General features: G+C 40.8%; 1 protein-coding gene across 1 annotated transcript in view; it reads right to left on the reverse strand.

The window, feature by feature from the left end:
- LOC126355338 (coiled-coil and C2 domain-containing protein 2A) overlaps positions 1-19,463 on the reverse strand; it is a 536,251-nt gene that overhangs the window by 8,412 nt on the left and 508,376 nt on the right. Inside the window, exon 24 of the mRNA XM_050005633.1 lies at positions 7,144-7,373. Coding sequence (XP_049861590.1) covers positions 7,144-7,373 — 230 coding nt within the window. The remainder of the gene's footprint in view (positions 1-7,143; positions 7,374-19,463) is intronic.

Genomic DNA, 19,463 nt, shown 5'->3' on the forward strand with positions numbered 1-19,463 from the left:
AAGGCCAAAAATTGCATAAAAAGCATCAATCACAATCAAATCGGATTCTTAATTTCCACGTGACTTGCACAAAACATGTTGAATATGCTGTCCACCATTTTCTGCAACAGGTAGAAACAGAAACATCATGCACCACAACTGATCAAAGAGTTTCCGGCATCACATTTAGAGCATGTTGCTCAATGCATGCCTTCAATGCAGCTAAGTTTACAATTGGGACATTGAACACAACATCTTTCAGACAGCCCCATAGCCAGAATCACAGGGATTAAGATCAGGTGATCAGGGTGGCCAGGCTGTAGGGAAATAGCAGCTGATTATTCTAGCATTTTCAAAATGGACTTTAGCAGGATTTCCAATGTGCAGAAGTGTGCCACCTTGCATAAAAATGATCCCATACACACATCCACAGTACAGGTAACAGGACTGGAACTGTCCCTTCGAAAAAATATGGCCCTATGATAAATGGTGCCATAAACTCACACCACACAGTGACCTTTTCAGGATGAAGTGGTACTGATTGATTTGTGTGCAGATTTTCCATTGCCCATATTCGACAATTCTGTGTATTGACGCATCCTATCAGATTGAAATGGGCTTCGTCTATCCATACAAGCAAGAAATTCTGAAACAAAGGTCTCTCTTGCAGGCAGTTCAACAGGAAGCATCTCATGTATGTGGGTAATTTTGAATGGATAGCTGAGAAGGATGTTTCATAGGATTTTACGCACCGTGCTCATGGGTATGTCCAATGTTTGGGCAATTCTCCGTGCTCTACATGTTTACACACCACCTCTCATCTCCGCCTGCATTGCTGTGGCTATTGCTTCCACTGACATTAAATCAATTTGTTTCCTCCCTCTAGCAGGTTGCACACCAAAAGAACTCGTATTTTTGAATTTCCAAATCATTTTCTCCAGACCTACGGCAGTCAATGGACCATCAGCTTTTTTCAAAGCCTTCAGTGTCCAGAACTTCCTTGACACATGCACAGTCATCATTATTGTAATACAGCTTTACAAGCAGAGCGTGATCATGCATTGAGACAGTCATGGTGAATGTCGCAGATGCTAAAGGAGGAAAAGACGTGCACCCAGTGTGTTTATACCAACTTTAATGGGTCATGCACATGACAGGTGTTTTCATTTACGTATTCTGACACATACAGCACCATCTATTGATCAATTTTTGACACTATTTTTTTTCCTTCTGCCACACATTTTTCCCTTTCTCCGATAATATTCTGTTGCCATTAGATGGAATTCTGAGCAGTGGCTTTTTTTCTAGAGTGTTTTGAAAGTTTAGCTTTAATTATAATCACTGTGTATATAACAATGCATGGGCAAATTTTGTGACTGCTTAATGATACACAATGCTTCAATTAATGCTACACACACACACACACACACACACACACACACAAACAAACAAACAAACAAACAAACACACACACACACACACACACACACACACACACACACACACACACACACACAAACATTTTTGTGATGTTAGATTACAGTCATAATAGGCCTTGCCAGTAACTAAATTATTCTGATGCTCATCTCCCACAAATATGATTCTGCACAGTCATACTGGTTGGAGACCAATTACAGAATTACTTACCCAGTGGTAAGATCTGTGTGTAATAGCAAAAGTATAAAATACATTATATATTCTTACTTTGCAATATAAATTTAGATATTTTACAAAAGGTGTTGAGTTTTTGCTAGTTGCTGTGGTAAATCATTTTCTTGCATTGAACAGATAATGGAACCTGAAGACAATCATACAAATGAGAAGGTGTAGAAATACTATGGTAACTTTTGTCAACTTTAAAAGGGCTTATGATTCAATGGATATGCAAACATCATTCCACATTTCAGAGGAATTCAAGATTAACAACAAAACAAGATCAGTTATCCAATAGATATTAACAGGTACAGCCTCCATTTATTAAGTAAGTAGCATTTTGAAATTAAAAAAAGATGTAATAAGATATCTCAATAATTTTATTTTTATATGAAAGCCTGTACCTTGATCTATGCACTGACACCATTACAGTCTGATTCTTCCTTGTTTATGTTGTGTACTGAGTGTTTAAGATGCCTCCGATAATCGTGAGTCCCGCCTACTGTGAAGTACGGGCTGTTATAAGATTTCTTAGTGCTAAGGCCTAAAAGCGATCGATATTCATCCCGATATCTGTGCAGTTTACAGAGAAAACATTATGAGTGATGGAATGGTAAGAAAGTGGGTGAGAGTATTTAAAAGATGGCCATACAAATGTGCATGATGAACAATGGAGTGGGCGTCCTTCAGTCGTAAACTTTGCTGCAGGAAGTGGACAAGGTGAGAGAAAACAGACACTTTACAATTTCCTCCTTGTGGGATGACTTTCATAATGTTACTTGTAGTGTTTTGTACGGCATTATGACCGAGCACTTGAATTACCGAAAACTGTACACGCGTTGGGTACCGAAAATGTTGACGGCTGTGCACAAAACCAAACATTTAGACAGTGCATTGACTTTCCTTGAACAGTACCACAACAGTTGTGATGATTCCTTAAGCCAAATAGTTATGGGCAATGAAACATGGGTGGCCTACGTCACACCAGAATCAAAGCAACAATCCATGGAAGTTGAGCAAGGGCATTGTTTTGCTGCAAGACAATGCCCGTCTGCATGTGGCGAATCAGACCAAAGATCTCATCACATCTTTTCGATGGGAAACTCTAGATCATCCTCCATACAGCCCCAATCTTGTGCCCAGTGACTACCATCTGTTCCTGCACTTGAAGAAACACCTGGGCAGGCGGTGTCTTCAAGACGATTGTGCAGTGGTTAACAAGTCAGGTGGCAGACTTCTATGAGGAGGGTATTAAAAAACTGGTACAATTTTATGACAGTGCTTCAGTATTGATGGAAATTATGTAGAAAAGTAGATTAAGGTACAGCCTTTCATGTAAAAATAAAGTTATTGAGATACCTTAGCACATCTTTTTTTAAATTTCAAAATGGTACTTACTTAAAAAACATGCCTTGTAAATTTATAGGACAAATGTTAGAACCATTTCATATTCATCCTGATTTTCATCAAGGAGATGGCCTCTTCCCCCTTCAATTTAACATGGTTCTGGAAAAAACTGTGAGGACATGGGAAAAGGAAATTAAGGGAATTCAGCTTAAGAGTAAAAAAGAGCAAGAAAGTGGCACAAGCTGTGCACTTAAAATATCTGGGAGAGATAATCCAACCATCAGGACAGAACTCCAGATCCAATCAGACAATCAGAAAGATCTCCAAATTACAGAAAGCATGTAAGATCACTTGGAATCACTAAATCTATTTCTGTCAATGCAAAGCTAAGGCATTACAACACAGTTACTCTACAGGAAGCACTCTGTGCTGCAGAAACTACAGTAATTCATGGTCATACCAAAATCAGAGGGACTGAAAAGCAAGAAAGAAAAATTCTGAGGAAAATATATTGACTAGTGTTTCATGAAGGAATTTGGATGAAGAGGACAATAAGAGAGAGAGAGAGAGATCTATAAAGAGATATAAACAATAATGGACACCTTTGGAAAGAGAAGAATGAAATTTTATGGACATATTGGCAGGATTAACAAGAACAGGCTCAAAATGCAAATCTTTGACATAGTAAACACTAGCAAGAACAAGACAAAGGGGATAATTGAAACAGAAGAAGATGTTAAGGAACTGGGAATCACATAAGACAACATAAACAATCGAGAACAGTTCAGCAACATCATAAACAATCAAGAACAGTTCAGGAACATCATAAAGAAACATAAACTTAAACAAAAATCAACTGAGAAAAGAACAGGAAACAAATAATTGGAAGAATGCAAGTGAGAGCACAGTGAGCACATGAAGAGAATTTGGGAAGAATGAAGGAAGAAGAAGAAATCATGACTAGTCAAGGTTAATTGCTCTCTTAAAAGGGAATAATAAAATAATAATAAAATAATATTAATAATAATAAATCATTTTCCTTGTGCCCATGAAAAAACATGACTAGTCAAGTTTAACCACCCTCTTAATAGGGAATAATCAAAAATAATAATAAATCATTTTCTTTGTGTCCTTTTTAATTCAGCTATATTGTATTTTCTGAAGTTTCACACCGTCATTTGGCAAATAATTACTTTGAGAGGATTTGAAATTTACCTTTTGTTAAATGCACATCTGAAAAAATATATGCATTAGTGGATTCTAAAAAGGAGTGTTAAAAATACGTATGGACATGCTTGTTTTGTTGCAAATACCTGTCATATTCAAAGGCAACACATAACTGCAAAAACACTGTTGACCGTTTATCGCATTAAGCAGTTAGAAGAATGAAATATAAAATTTATGATGTACTTCATTAATAGTGATACAAATTAACAGATATAGTTTCATATTAATGCTACTGCATTACTTTTGAGAGAGCATCTTCTGGAATGCCATCTCAAGCTATGAAAGATCTACTTTACTCTAAGATATCAGTTAAAAAACTAATGTGGCGCTGCTACACTATCTCTAACTGAGTGCAAATACCACTGGTACAGATATCTGAACCATACTGAAGAGCCCCTTTTGGAGTGACCTTATTTCATATTTGTTTTATCAGTAACATATTGTGTGAATAGCAATAATATGGGAACAGGAATAGTCAGAAGGGACAATACATATTTGTCCTCAGCTATTGTTGTTGGGAACATCCACTATTCATGATGCACCAGATCAGTGACAATACAGAGGTGGACCAGCGCTTCTTTGACTTCCCAATTTGTCATGCTTTTTCTCTCTAATAAATAATCCAATTTTTCTGAAATTGTAATCATTTCTTTGTCTATACATGTATTTTCGGGCCTTTCATGTATGTATGTGCCACTGGTCTGTTATAGTTGCCTGGTATGTTACCAGAATGACAGTGATTGTCTACAAAACTTGTGTGTATCACTTGAAGCCAAGACAGAGATCAGACTAATCTGACAACATGATTTTCAGAAAACTTGCAACTCATTGTCTATGCTCATTTTCATATTAAAGTCTAATCAAAATAGAGGTTTTCTTGATCTGGAGGACACACCATACTGTCTTGGATAGAGAGGCATCAACAGCTGTAGCATTAACTTCAGGTGTTTCCCAGGGAGTTATGGCAAATGATATTATTAGTAATCTCTTGATTTTTTGCAGGTGAAGCAATTATCTATAATGAGATACTAATTGAATAAAAATAATGGAAATTCCTGAATGGAGCAATACATAAGATAAGTGAAAGCTGCTCACCAGTTGCAGAACAGTGTGTGGAGCATATAAATATGTAACAGAAAACTGCATTCACACTGGCTTTCAAGCAATAGGTAATGTGAAAGCTGTTTTCTGTTAGGTGTTTCTGTGTTCCACGCATCAATCTGCCATAGCTGAGTGGTTGTTCAATATAAAACTGCACAAGCATTCAATAATATCTTGGGAAAGATTTCAAAGAGGGAAAACACTGGCAATTTGCCTCAAAAGTTCAAAAATGTAAAATTATGTAATTCACAAAATTATAGTATCCTATGACTACAAAAGAAGTGCTTCATAACTGGTCTCAGTCAACTCAAAAAAATAACTGGAGATAACAATTTGTGTGAATATGAAATGGAAATATTGCACAGGCTCAGTCACACAAAAGTGGGAGCAAACTTTGATTAGTTGGAATGATGTTGGCAAAATCCTGTCAGTCTATGAGGGAGATCACATACAAAACATTTGTGCAACATGTCCTAGAATACTGATCAAGTTTGTAGACCATATCAAATAGGGCAATAGGGGACAATAAATATTGACAAAGAAGGAAAGTATGAATGGCAGTAGGTTTGTTTGACCAATGGCAAAACACCTTGGACATACTGAAACTCTCAAATGATAAACACTTGAAGATGGATGCCAACTATTCCATAAAGGCTTACTTAGAAAGTTTTAAGAAACACTAAGAACTGTGGAATCTGGAAATATACACCCCATGTTGTAGGGTCTGTGAAGACTAATTACAGAACACACAGAGACATTTAAGCAGCCATAATCCGACTTTGCAGTTCATCTACAGTAGTTGGAAACAGACAAAAACACATACAGTCAAGATGGTACACTCCTTAAGTCACAACTGTTGAAAATTCATAATTGTTTTAAACTGTATGACCTATCTACTGCTGGTGAATTGTGTTACTAATAATATATTGGTGTCAGTACAGTGGGACTCCATTCATCTGGAAACGTAATTCACTGACATCAAGCTACAATTGTGAAAAAAGCCCATTACCACACTCTTTCAAGTGTTGAGTTTAGGAGAGTCTCTCCCATGATGAACTATCTCACATGCCTGCTCTGAATGTCAAATTCTCAGATTGTGGTAGTTCAACTCCTTGCTTAGGCGAAAAGCAGCCACATTACTGAGCACCATTACTCACAGAAAATGTTCTTCCTCTGCATTTGTGCTGACAATAAATTATGAAACTTTATGTGGCACACCTTGCCCTCTATTTTGAACTCATGTGTGTCACTGCTGACTACTCTGATCAGTAGCATATTTGGAACCATTTTGCCAGCAAAATACTGATCTAAAAGATGAACACAATTCAAAGATCAGTACAAGAAAGGTTTGTACTGTAACATCATCATCTTCTGAAACTGATGAAAGCGCTGAAGGAAGGGTGGGTTTGGGGCAGGGGACATACCGTTGTAACCTACTTGTAAAAACTCAGCCAACCAACTGACAGTCTGAAAAGCTCTGAAGAATGTTTCACAATTATGAGTACTCACATTATCTATCAACAGCTGGCTTCTGTAGCTGAACACTTCTCCTGCCCTCAGCGAAGGGCAAAATAGCTTTAAAATTGTATTATGAAAAGAGTTTCTACCACACAGTAAATTAACAATGAAGATGATGATAAATTTGCAAATCCCATAAAAAATATTTTCAAACTTCATACAACAAAACTTTGCTCTCCTTGGCTCCGAATAGAGAATTGTGTAATGTAGAAGTGAAAGAAAAATTGTTTATTCTATTTCAATAGGAATTAAAATGAAGTAAGAAAACAATCAGTATTGTGTGATGGTGATAAGAGGTACTGCTTAACGTTTTCTTACCTCGATGTTTTTCTCCAGTGCATAATATTCTTTTGTAAATATTTCTCAATTTTGTCCTGCAGTTGCTGCACAGCTGAAAGGGATGTCTCACTATATTCAAGTGATGGAGGTTGAACACTTCCTGTAGGTGCACTCACGTTTCTGCCAAATGCTGGATACCAATCTGACTTTCGGCTCACATCAAAACGTGTTCTATGGGGCATCTCTTCATTCTGAATATTTGCCCATACCTATTAAAAACAAACGAGTATTTTACAACATAACTTTTACAGCAATATTTTAATATTGTTATTCAAGTTTGTGAAATAAGAGATTTGTCTTACAAAAGCAATTAAACAAATGAAATTACTTTATTTGGTTATGAAATAATAATATAGGAAAAGTTCTCACATAAGGAACAATACATACATGGCATAAGAATTGTAAAGTCTTGGGGTTATGGAGATTTCAGGACTGAAGATTATCTTCAGCTGCAAAAAGTAGCAATATTCACTGAAAACAGGCTTACATCCTTGTGGTAAATAGATAACAGTGTTGGATACATAGTAGGGTAATTAGTAGAAAGTAAGCTGGTAACAGAATACCAACAGCAGCTACTGAATATAACTGTTGATGTAACAGTTTTCCTGGTACATTTAACGTGTTGAATTCAGCTATGCTAACCACAAATAGTTTTAAATGTGTCTATTTGTAATATTGAAATTTTGTCTTCTGAAGGGTTAGCCAAATTATACTTATAGCAACCACCTGTCATTACATTACATTGGTCTCTTTGGTGTGATGTCACGTGTGCTGTACTGCTGTTGAAATTGCTTGTCAATATTTTATAAGGTTTTAGTCTTCAGTTACTTATTTTAAAGTTTATTTGTGTTAATACTTGCTGTAAAAGTAACTTATTAGTGGATCTTCACTACTTTCAGTTTTTCTTCCTGTGTTATTGACTCGACTGGTCTGATATTCATGAGTGTGCTTTGTAGTTCAAGCAAGTCTCACACCTCAGTAGTGTGTTTACATTTCGTGGTGTGCTGTTGCAGCTGTAGAAGTTATAAAGCTAAGTACTGACAAAGTTTAATAGTTTTCAACAGTGTTTTGTGCTGTTTGTGGTGAAATAACGATTTAATATCCTTTTGGAAATGTTCTCTCACTGTGTTTTTCTTAGTTTTCTGTGGGTTGAAGTTGTTAAGTAAATTTCGTGCTTTAGTTTTCAGCTGACATTTCCTATTGTTCCTAGTGAAATATTTCAGTAAAATTTTCATTCATTTTTTTTAACCTCATTGAGCATTTCAGAGAACACTTGAATTTTTGGTTCTAGCTAATAAATTTTGTGAAGTTTTGTTGGTATTGATATTAGTTATGGTTTAGTAGTATTAATAAAAGTTGTTGCTTTCTTAGTACAGAGATACTTTCAAGACTGCTATTGTTAGTTCTATAAATAGGTCTACTGGTGTAACTGAACTTAGGCAATGTAGATGTTTAGTTTTTTTTCAGTAACTGTAAAATTTTACCATGAGTGAGAAGTGTGGGCTCTGTTTTAGGTTTGTGAGTAGTGAGTTATGGTGTGGGATTTGTTCAAAATATTTTCATTGTGGGGAATACAGTGGACAAGCTAGTGGGCATTCTAGAAAGATCCTCTCCTGGGAATGCAGAATCTGTAGTAGAAATAAGTTGATACAGGAGCAGGTGCAGTTACAATACACAAAGGAGGAACTAAATAGGTTGAGGAGGTTGAAAGGTGCTGGGAATGGGAACTGGCAGTTGGCAAGAAGGCAGCTAGGAGGATATGGTATTCAGGCAGTTGCACTCAGCGTATATGCGATAGATTTGACCAACTCTCAGAGTTGAGGGGAGAAGAGCCTCTTGTAGCTGTAGGTGTAGGAAACATGCAGCAGCCTCAGCACTTAGGAGGACTAAGTCAGTTGCAAATTCTCACAGAAAGAAGAAGGTTAAGCTGCTAGGTAGTTCACACAGTAGAGATGTGGGCCAGCAGTTGCGGGAAGTGCTGGGAAGCGTGTACCATGTCACCAGCATTGTGAAGCCTAGTACAGGGTTGGGCGTCACGATCAGCCTCATCTTAATGCAGCTGTTAGGTATATTAACATGGGGCAGGAGAAGGCACTGATGGCAGAGGGCATGGGCCACATTGCAGTGGTGCATGTTGAGTCTATCAGTAGATTGAGTTTCAATAGGCATGGCCTCCACCTCAATAGGCATGGGAAGGCAAGGCTGGCAAAGCTTATAGGTGACAGTGTAGTGTGTGGTGGTGGTGGGATCACTCATGGAAAAATTCCTGTAGTAGTTGGTGTTACAGCTACACCTTTTTTTAGATTGAAGTCAGCTGACAGGTATACCTCCTTAAATGAAGTCCCTATAACTAAAGTATCACCTTCACAGGATGTCATGGTTCCAACTAGAGAAGTAATTAGCATATCTCATCAAAATATAAGAGGTATTAGAGATGAAGTTAGTGAACTGCTTATAGATGTTGACTCTGAAATTATTGGTAATTGGAGCACCACTTAAATAATTTGACAGTTCAAAGGCATCCTTTACCAGGATACAGATTAGCTGGCACTTTTTCAAGGAGTTCCTTATGGAGTGGGGGACTGGCTATGTTGGTAAAAAAGAGTATTCCATTTGAGTCCATAGACGTATCATGGCATTGCACTGAACAGATATTTGAATGTTGTGCAGGGGCAGTTGAATTTAGTGAAACTAAACTTCTAATTTTTGATGTTTATATGTCCCCTAACTCTGACTTCAGAGTGTTTCTGCTCAAGCTAGAGAGGGTTCTTGATTAACTTTATAGGAAAAACCAGAAATTTGTTATATGTGGTGACTTCAGTATTAATTTAGTATATGATTGTGCAAGAAAAAGGATGTTGGTAGATCTCCTAAATTCATATGATCTGATGCAGACTGTGTTTTTTCCAACTAGGGGAACAGTAGCACAGCCATAGGTAATATTTTTATTCATTCTTCATTACTAGATGGGCATTCTGTTAGTGAAAGGGTGAACAGGCTTTCAGACCACGATGCACAAATTTTTACACTAAAGGTCATTTTTACTCAAACAAACATCACATATAATTACAAATTATGTAGGGAAGTTGATCTAACAGCAATAGAGAGTCTTTTAAACCTTGTAAAGGAACAAGAGTGGTCGGATATTTATGGTTCCAATAACATAGATGACAAATGTAATGCTTTCCTTGACACATTTCTCATGCTCTTTGAGAGCTGCTTTCCATCAGAATGTTCTAAACACGGTACTAGCAGTAAAAGGCAGCCTGGGTGGCTGACTAGTGGGATAAGGATATTATGTAGAACAAAGTGGGAATTATATCAAAATGTTATAAGTAGTCACAATCAAGCTATAGTAGCCCATAACAAACAGTATTGTAACATGCTTAAAAATGTTATTAGGTATGTGGTGTTACCGCCAGACACCACACTTGCTAGGTGGTAGCCTTTAAATCGGCTGCGGTCCGGTAGTATACGTCGGACCCGCAGGTCACCACTATCAGTGATTGCAGACCGAGCGCCGCCACACGGCAGGTCTAGAGAGACTTCCTAGCACTCGCCGCAGTTGTACTGCCGACTTTGCTAGCGATGGTTCACTGACTTCTACGCTCTCATTTGCCGAAACGATAGTTAGCATAGCCTTCAGCTACGTTATTTTCTACGACCTAGCAAGGTGCCAGTATCCGTACTATTGATATTGTGAATCATGTACCATAAAGAGCGACGTTCTCCGTTAATCGATTAAAGTTAAGTATTCCACCAGCTATGTCCGTTTTTCTCAATTCTAATTCCCTTGTCATGTTCCAGACCTCACGCCAGCCTGCATGAGCTAAAACGCGTGCATTTCGGCCTCCTTTAACCATACGGTTGGCTCTCCTGCCAACCACAACATTGGCGACGAGGCAATACCATGTTCTTATCTAAATTGCCCTGATTTACTTGTGTAATGGCTTCGCCACAATCTCCAGATGTACTGTCCGAATTTTATCGCTTACAGAATCAGCAGACGCAGGCCTTACTGGATGCCATTGGACAGCTTGTCCAGGGTCAATGTGCAATGCAAAACGATGTGGCAGCAGCTGCTTCACCGCTAACGCAGCCACAACACGCTGTTGCACCAACGTTTCGACCTTTTGATGCTGCACTGGAAAGCTGGACGGAGTGGTCACGCCAATTTGGATTCCATCTCACCGCCTACAGAATTCAAGGTAACGAGTGGCAGCCTTTTCTGCTTTCATCCGTAGGGGTGACCACCTACCGTGTGATAGTCAAATTATTTACCCGATGCAATGTAGCGACTCTGTCCTACGAAGAAATTTTGCCTGCATTAGATGCATATTTCAAAGAATCAGTCAGTGTAGTTGCCAAATGGTATACCTTCTTCCGCACAAAACGTACGGCAGGTCAGACTAATCGGGAGTGGGTTGCAACCTTGCAAGGCCTTACTAGAGATTGTGCTTCTGAGTGTCAATGTGGACTCCCTTATTCAGATACTATGGTACATGATGCAATTGCACAGAATGTTTCTGATGTTCGTATAAGGGAACAGATTTTGAAACTTGTAAATCCCTCCCTTCAACAAGTGATGGACATATTGGATCGGCAGGACACACTTGACTTTGCTCAGGAATCATTTGAAACTTCGCCGGCCGTGTGTCAGGTTCACCGGCCCACCGGGCGAGCTGCACGGAGCAGTAAACAGTCCTCGCGCCCCGCCGCGCTGCTGCCGCCAGGCTCTCAGCCACTTGTACCACGCCGGCAAGCAAATGCAGTGATCAAATCATGCCCGCGGTGTACTACTAAACATTCACGTGAGAATTGCCTGTCACGCCAAGCTATTTGCTTTTGTGGTAATAAAAAAGGACACATTCAGAGTGTTTGCCAGAAAAAGCTCAGATCGGAAGCTCAAAACCGATCCAGGCCCTTTGCTTTGCGCCGGAATCAGAATCGAACCAAGGATACTCAGGCTTGTGAAACTTCGCTCATGGAAATTCATGTAGTTCATTCCACTCCGCGCAGTGCCACTGACTGTGTTCGTCCCAAAAATAGTGTGCGTCGACATCGCCGGAACTCCCGTCAAGTCGCAAGTGATTATGTACCAGTGTCAGTTAATGTTGCACGAGACAGTCGCTCTTGTCGTCAGCAGGACAATAAACTTTTTGTAGACTTGGATATTAACGGCAAAGTGATACCATTCCAGCTCGATACCGGAGTTGCAGCTCCACTGATCAATCAAGACACTTACAAACTGCTGGGCGCACCTCCGTTGCGTGCCGCAAATGTTCAGTTAACAAGCTATTCAGGGCAACGTATCCCTGTGTTAGCCTTCTTGCAACATACAAAGGACAAACAAAACTTGTGACATTTTACGTCCTTCGTTCTTCTTCTGCAGTGAACTTGTTTGGTTTCGATTTATTTCGGTTGTTTAACTTGTCTATAGTAAATCAGGTCCTATCAGTGAACCAGACTGTGCCTTCAGACAGTGTTTCTCGTCTCTGTGAAGAATTTGCAGACATTTTTGCACCAGGCCTCGGTTGTGCTCAGAACTATAAAGCACATTTGGAACTGAAAGTAAACGCGCAACTGAAATTTTTAAGACCGCGCAATGTTCCCCACGCATTGCATGATGAGGTAGCAAAAACGTTACACGATTTGGAATCACAAGGTGTAATTGAACGTGTGCAGGCTTCTCTCTGGGCATCACCCTTAGTCATTTTGCCAAAACCTTCTGGAAAGTTGAGACTTTGTGTGGACTTCAAGGCAACAGTGAATCCACAACTAGTGATAGCAACTTTTCCTTTACCCCGCACGGAAGATCTTTTTGACAAACTGTGCCCGGGTAAATATTTTTCGAAGTTGGACCTCACAGATGCGTACTTGTAAATACCGGTGGATGAAGAAGCCCAGTGCGTTCTGGTGGTTAACACGCATCTTGGGTTGTATCAATTCAAACGACTGCCATTCGGGTGTGCATCTGCCCCTGCATTGTTTCAGCAATATCTACAAACTGTTTGTGCATCGGTCCCTACTGCAGCAAATTATCTGGACGATATTGTGATCTCCGGAAAGATGGAAGAAGAACATTTGGCCAATCTCAGAACATTATTTCAGGTCTTGCGACAAAATGGTCTTCTCTTACGGAAGGACAAATGTGTGTTTTTTGCTCGGGACTTGCTATACCTGGGACATGTAATCAATGCCCAAGGCATACATCCCAGTCCCACGCACCTTCATGCCATACAAGACTTGCCTTCGCCACAGAATTTGAAGCAGCTACAGAGTGTGCTGGGAAAAATAAATTACTATAACAACTATGTGCCGCATGCCTCTTCCATTTCAGCTCCGCTTCATTGCTTATGCCGTAATGGCGTTCCGTTCGTCTGGATGACGGAATGCGAACCCGCCTTTCGCCAGTTGAAATCGGCGTTGCTTTCCAATACTTGCCTTACGCCATTTGATCCCCGGAAGCCCCTTTTGTTGATGGTGGATGCATCTGATTTCGGGATCGGTGCTGTGCTTGCTCACAAAGATGGATCGCACGATCGCCCTATTGCCTTTGCGTCAAAATTGCTCTCGTCTGTGCAAAGAAATTATTCACAGATCGAGAAAGAAGCATTGGCTCTCGTATTTGGTGTTACAAAGTTTCATGATTTCTTGTATGGTCGTCACTTTACCATAATCACAGACCACAAACCTTTGACATCTCCTTTTCATCCGACCAAGCCTGTACCTCCACGTACGGCGCAGAAATTCATTCGCTGGTCTATTTTCCTCTCGCAGTACCACTACGATATCTTGTATCAGTCCACTGCTAAGCACGGAAACGCCGATGCATTGTCCCGCTTGCCTGTTGCTGAGGATAGGGCATTCGATTCCTCTGAACTTGCTTGCATGTTCATTGATACGGAAACCGCTGATGTGGTGGAATTGTTTCCGATTGATTTTCGTCGTGTAGCTACAGCCACAGCTGCCGACCCTGTCCTTGCTACCATTTTGCGTTTTGTTGCTGCGCAATGGCCTTTGTCAAAGTCACGGATCGGGGACCCGTTGGTTCGCCGATTTTTTGCTCACAAGGAGAGACTTTTTGTACGACGTGGAGTTTTGCTGTTGCGTTCTGATAATGATCAGTCCAGGGTCGTGGTGCCATGTTCGTTACAGTCCTCTGTCTTACAGCTTCTCCACCAAGGACATTGGGGCGTAGTGAGAACGAAACAACTTGCTCGTCAGCACTGTATTTGGTTCAGAATCGATGCCGCGATTATGTATATGTGCTCTTCTTGCATGGTGTGTGACAAACAACAGTCAGCACCACCGCGGAAATTCTTTCCATGTCCAAAAGCCACTTCCCCTTGGCAACGCTTACACATCGATTTTGCTGGTCTTTTCTGGAATGCTCGATGGTTGGTTGTGGTAGATTCATTCAGTAATTTTCCTTTTGTTGTCCGGATGTCTTCCACGGTGTCATCTGCCACCATCCAAGTGTTATCCGCTATCTTTTGCATTGAAGGTCTTCCACAGACTATTGTTTCTGGCAATGGCCCACAATTCATATCCGCAGAATTTCAGTCATTCTGCAAGGCCAATGGTATTCAACATCTGACGTCCGCTTCGTTTTCGCCACAGTCAAACGGGGCCGCTGAACGATTGGTCAGGACTTTCAAGTCACAGATGTTGAAGTTAAAAGGCATTCTCGGGAGAAAGCGTCTTTGCTCTTTTTGTCCTCATATCGCTCTCAGCCCCGAGATGGTCACTCGCCGGATGAGTTGCTCCACGGTCGTCATCATCGAATCTTGATGTCTTTGCTACATCCGCCGCATCAGGTTTCTGTGCAGCGGCAGACACCTGCTTTTGCTCCAGGCGATGTTGTCTACTATCGCCACTACCGAGGTTCACAGCATTGGCTCAAAGTGCGCATTCTTCGTTGCCTCGGACGCACTATGTATCTGGTTTTGGGGGCCTCTGGTGAGGTGCGTCAGCATCTCAATCAGCTGCGCCTATGTCGTCACACGGGATCTGCCGCTCGCCGTCTGCTTTCAGCGACGGTGCCGTCCGGTCAGTGCCCTGGGGACCCATCTACTGGCTCGCCTCAGCCCCAGGTGTTACCGACGCTACCTTCCATTTTGCCCCATGGCGACGCGCCGCCGCCACTGAATGGCAGGGTGCGGGTGGCACAGCCTCGCCTGTTGTTAGGCTCCCCACCTTGTCGCATACGTCAAAATGCGGTCCTCCCCACAGTGGGCGGAAGCCTTATACCACAACCGTATGCCGATTTGCGGGGGAGGAATGTGGTGTTACCGCCAGACACCACACTTGCTAGGTGGTAGCCTTTAAATCAGCCGCGGTCCATTAGTATACGTCGGACCCGCGTGTCGCCACTATCAGCGATTGCAGACCGAGCGCAGCCACATGGCAGGTCTAGAGAGACTTCCTAGCACTCGTGCCAGTTGTACAGCCGACTTTGCTAGCGATGGTTCACTGACTTATACGCTCTCATTTGCCAAGACGATAGTTAGCATAGCCTTCAGCTACGTTATTTGCTACGACCTAGCAAGGCGCCAGTATCCGTACTATTGATATTGTGAATCATGTACCATAAAGAGCGACATTCTCCGTTAATGGATTAAAGTTAAGTATTCCACCAGCTACGTCCGTTTTCCTCAATTCTAATTCCCTTGTCATGTTCCAGACCTCACGCCAGCCTGGGTGAGCTAAAACGCGTGCATTTCGGCCTCCTTTAACCATACGGTTGGCTCTCCTGCCAACCACAACAAGGAAAGCAAAGGGGTTTGCAAACAGAATAACTAATTCACAGGACAAAATTAAAACCATATGGTCAGTTGTAAAGGAAGTGTCTAGCCAGCAGCACAAGGTCGACGATATAAAGTCAGTTTATAGTAAAAATATTTCTGTTAATGATAAATCAGATATCTGTGCAGTATTTAACAATCATTTTCTGAGCATTGCTGGTGACTTAAATAATAATTTAGTTTCTACAGGGAATCACATAACTCTCTTGGCAAATGCCTTTCCAAGATTGATGTCTGAAATGCTCCTCTGTGATAATCGACAAGGGGGAGATTGAGCCAATAATTAAATCACTAAAGACTAAGGATACTCATGGACATGATGGAGTGCCTAGCAGAATATTAAAGTACTGTGCTGCACTTGTTAGCCCTGTACTTAGCCATATTTGTAATTTTTCCTTTAGGAATGGTCCTAAACAATTCAAGTACTCAGTAGTAAAGCTCTTTTATAAAGGGGAGAAAGGGATAAGTAGATAATTTTAGACCTATTTCTATGCTATCAGTATTTGCTAAAGTTATTGAAACAACTGTGTATGTAAGAATAATTGATAATTTAATGTCACATAATTTGCTATCAAATGTACAGTTCAGCTTTAGAAGTCGTTTAACAAATTTTCTCTGTGAGGTACTGGGTGGGTTAAACAAAAGGTTTCGAACACTAGGCATATTTCTTTATTTAAGTAAAGAGTTTCATTGTGTTGATTACAAAATATTGCTCCAGAAGTTGGACCATTACAGAATACGTGGAGTAGCTCACAACTGGTTCACCTTTTATGTCAATAGACAGCAAAGGTTATTATTCACAGTGTCGAGAATGTCTGTGATGTGGGGTCTGAGTGGGATACGGTCAAATGGGGGATGGCCCAAGGATCAGTGTTGGGGCCATTCATCTTCCTTATTTATATAAATGATATGCCCTCTAGTATTAAGGGTAGCTCGAAAATATTTTTGTTGGCTGATGACACTAGCTTGGTAGTAAAGGATGTTGTGCAACATTGGCTTGGTTTCAAATAATGCAGTTCATGACATAAGTTCATGGCTTGTAGAAAATGTACTAACGCTAAATCACAGTAAGACTCACTCAGTTTTTACAGTTTCTAACACACAATTCAACAAAATCCAAACGTTTTTATTTCACAGAATGGGCATATGATTAGTGAAACTGAACAGTTCAAGTTCCTAGGTGTTCAGATAGATAGTAAACTGTCATGGAAAGCCCAAGTTCAGGATCTTGTTCAAAGGCTTAATGCTTCCATTTTTACTATTCCAACAGTACCTGAAATAAATGATCTTTCATCACAAAAACTAGTCTACTTTACTTTTATATTGTAATTTCATGAACTGACACATTCTATGGCCTTGGAGATTTGCTCCTCAATTTGGTCCCGCAAAACTTGACACGTAAATAAATAAATAAAATGTCATGTCACACATGCTGTTTGCATGTGTTTACAAGCACTGCACTGTCACATGTTCCAGGCCAGTCACCAGAGAAACTGTGTTTTATATAGGTGGTTTTATTTTGTTTATTCTTTGATGTATGCTTTTTACATTTTTGTTTCTTCTGTGCCTTGTTTACTGCTTGGTTACTGGATAACTTGTATGATCTGTTATCTGTGGATTAATGTTGAGTTATGAGCTTGTGTTCTCAGAAGCTGTTATATTTTGTCACCATTTCTCCTGTGACTGCATTCAATAAAGTTTGTCACTGGCTGCACAAGGGAGTTTTTCGTGTAGCCCAGTTTCATCATATTGCGATACAAGGCTGTTGAACATTAGGCTATCTGGCTTGTACTGACAATACTCAAGGTCAAACAGGCTCAAGAGTTCCCAATACAGCACAGAACTCAATAAGGTATCAAACACTACTGATCAGCCACCTATCTAATAGCCGGCATGTCCACATTTGGCACAGATAACAGCAGTGATTCATCTACATCTACATCTACATCTACATCTACACCCATACTCCGCAAGCCACCTGACGGTGCCTCTATTGGTTCTCCCTTCTATTCCAGTTTCGTATTGTACGTGGAAAGAGAGATTGTCGGTATGTCTCTATGTGTGCTCTAATCTCTCTGATTTTATCCTCATGGTATCTTCACGAGATATACTTAGGAGGGAGCAATATACTGCTTGACTCCTCAGCCAAGGTACGTTCTTGAAAAACTTCAACAAAAGCCCGTACCGAGTTACCGAGTGTCTCTCTTAAAGAGTCTTTCACTGCACAATGCATCATGGCATGAAAGCAATGAGGCCTTGGTAGGTTGCTGAAAGGGGCTGGCACCACATCTGCACACACATCACCTAATTCCCGAAAATTCCACAGATAGAGACGACAAGCTCTGTTGCCATATTCAGTCACTTCCCAGATGTGTCTGACTGGGTTCAGATCTGGAAAATTGGGGGGCCAGCACATGAACTGGAATATGGCTTTGTGACATGGTGCACTATCTTGTTGAAAAATGCTACTGCCATTGGGAAACACGATCATCATGAAGGGATGTATGTTGTCTGTAACCAATGTACGATACCCCTTGGCCTTCAGGGTGCCTTGCATGAGCTCACATGGCATCACTGACTCCCAAGTGAATGTCCCCTGAGCTCCACCGGACTTATGGATGCCCAAGTGAATGTCCCTCCAGAGCATAATTGAGCCAGCACCAGCTTGTCTCAGGTGTCAAGGAGCTATTCTGCTGGAAGACAACAAATTCATGCTCTCTCATCAGCATGATGAAGAAGGTATCAGGATTCATTAGACCACGCAATGATCTGCTAGTGTGCCAACGTCCAGTGCTGATAGTCACATGCCCATTTCAGTTGTAGTTGCTGATGTCTTAGCATTGACATTGGCCATGCATGTGTCAATGTCTGCAGAGGCCCATTGTTAGGAGTGTTTGGCGCACTGTGTGTTCACATACACTTGTACTCTGCCAGCATTAAAGTCTGATGTTAGTTCCACCACTTTTTTCGCACGTGTCCTGTTTTACCAGTCTGCACAGCCTACAATGTCCGACATCTGTAATGAGGAGTGATAGCTCAACCTTACAACATCTAGACATGGTTTCACCTTGTGTTGAAGACACTCACAACAGCACTCCTGAACACCTGACAAGTTGTGCAGTTTCTGAAATGTTTGTGCTGAGCCTCTGGGCCATCACCATCTGCCCTTGGTCAGACTCAGATAGATTGTGCACTTCCCTTATTCTACACACGAACAGCACACTCACTGATATTACATGCACCATGCACATGTCTGACTAGATGTCATTACTCACCTTGTGAGGATGCTAACATCTGGATGGGTTTATGTTGATAGTAGGTTGGTGGTCATAATGTTCGGGCTGCTACATTTAACTCATATAGTGCAAATACAAGCAGTATGTGAGAAACAATGAACTAGCCCCAACAACAAGCTTTCATTCCCCTTGAGATTTAACAATTTTGTGAAACACAGGGGAAACAGCATTACATGCTACCACCATACAAACCCAT

The sequence above is a fragment of the Schistocerca gregaria genome, chromosome 3 (assembly GCF_023897955.1).
Source record: "Schistocerca gregaria isolate iqSchGreg1 chromosome 3, iqSchGreg1.2, whole genome shotgun sequence".
NCBI classification, from domain to species: Eukaryota; Metazoa; Arthropoda; class Insecta; order Orthoptera; family Acrididae; genus Schistocerca; species Schistocerca gregaria.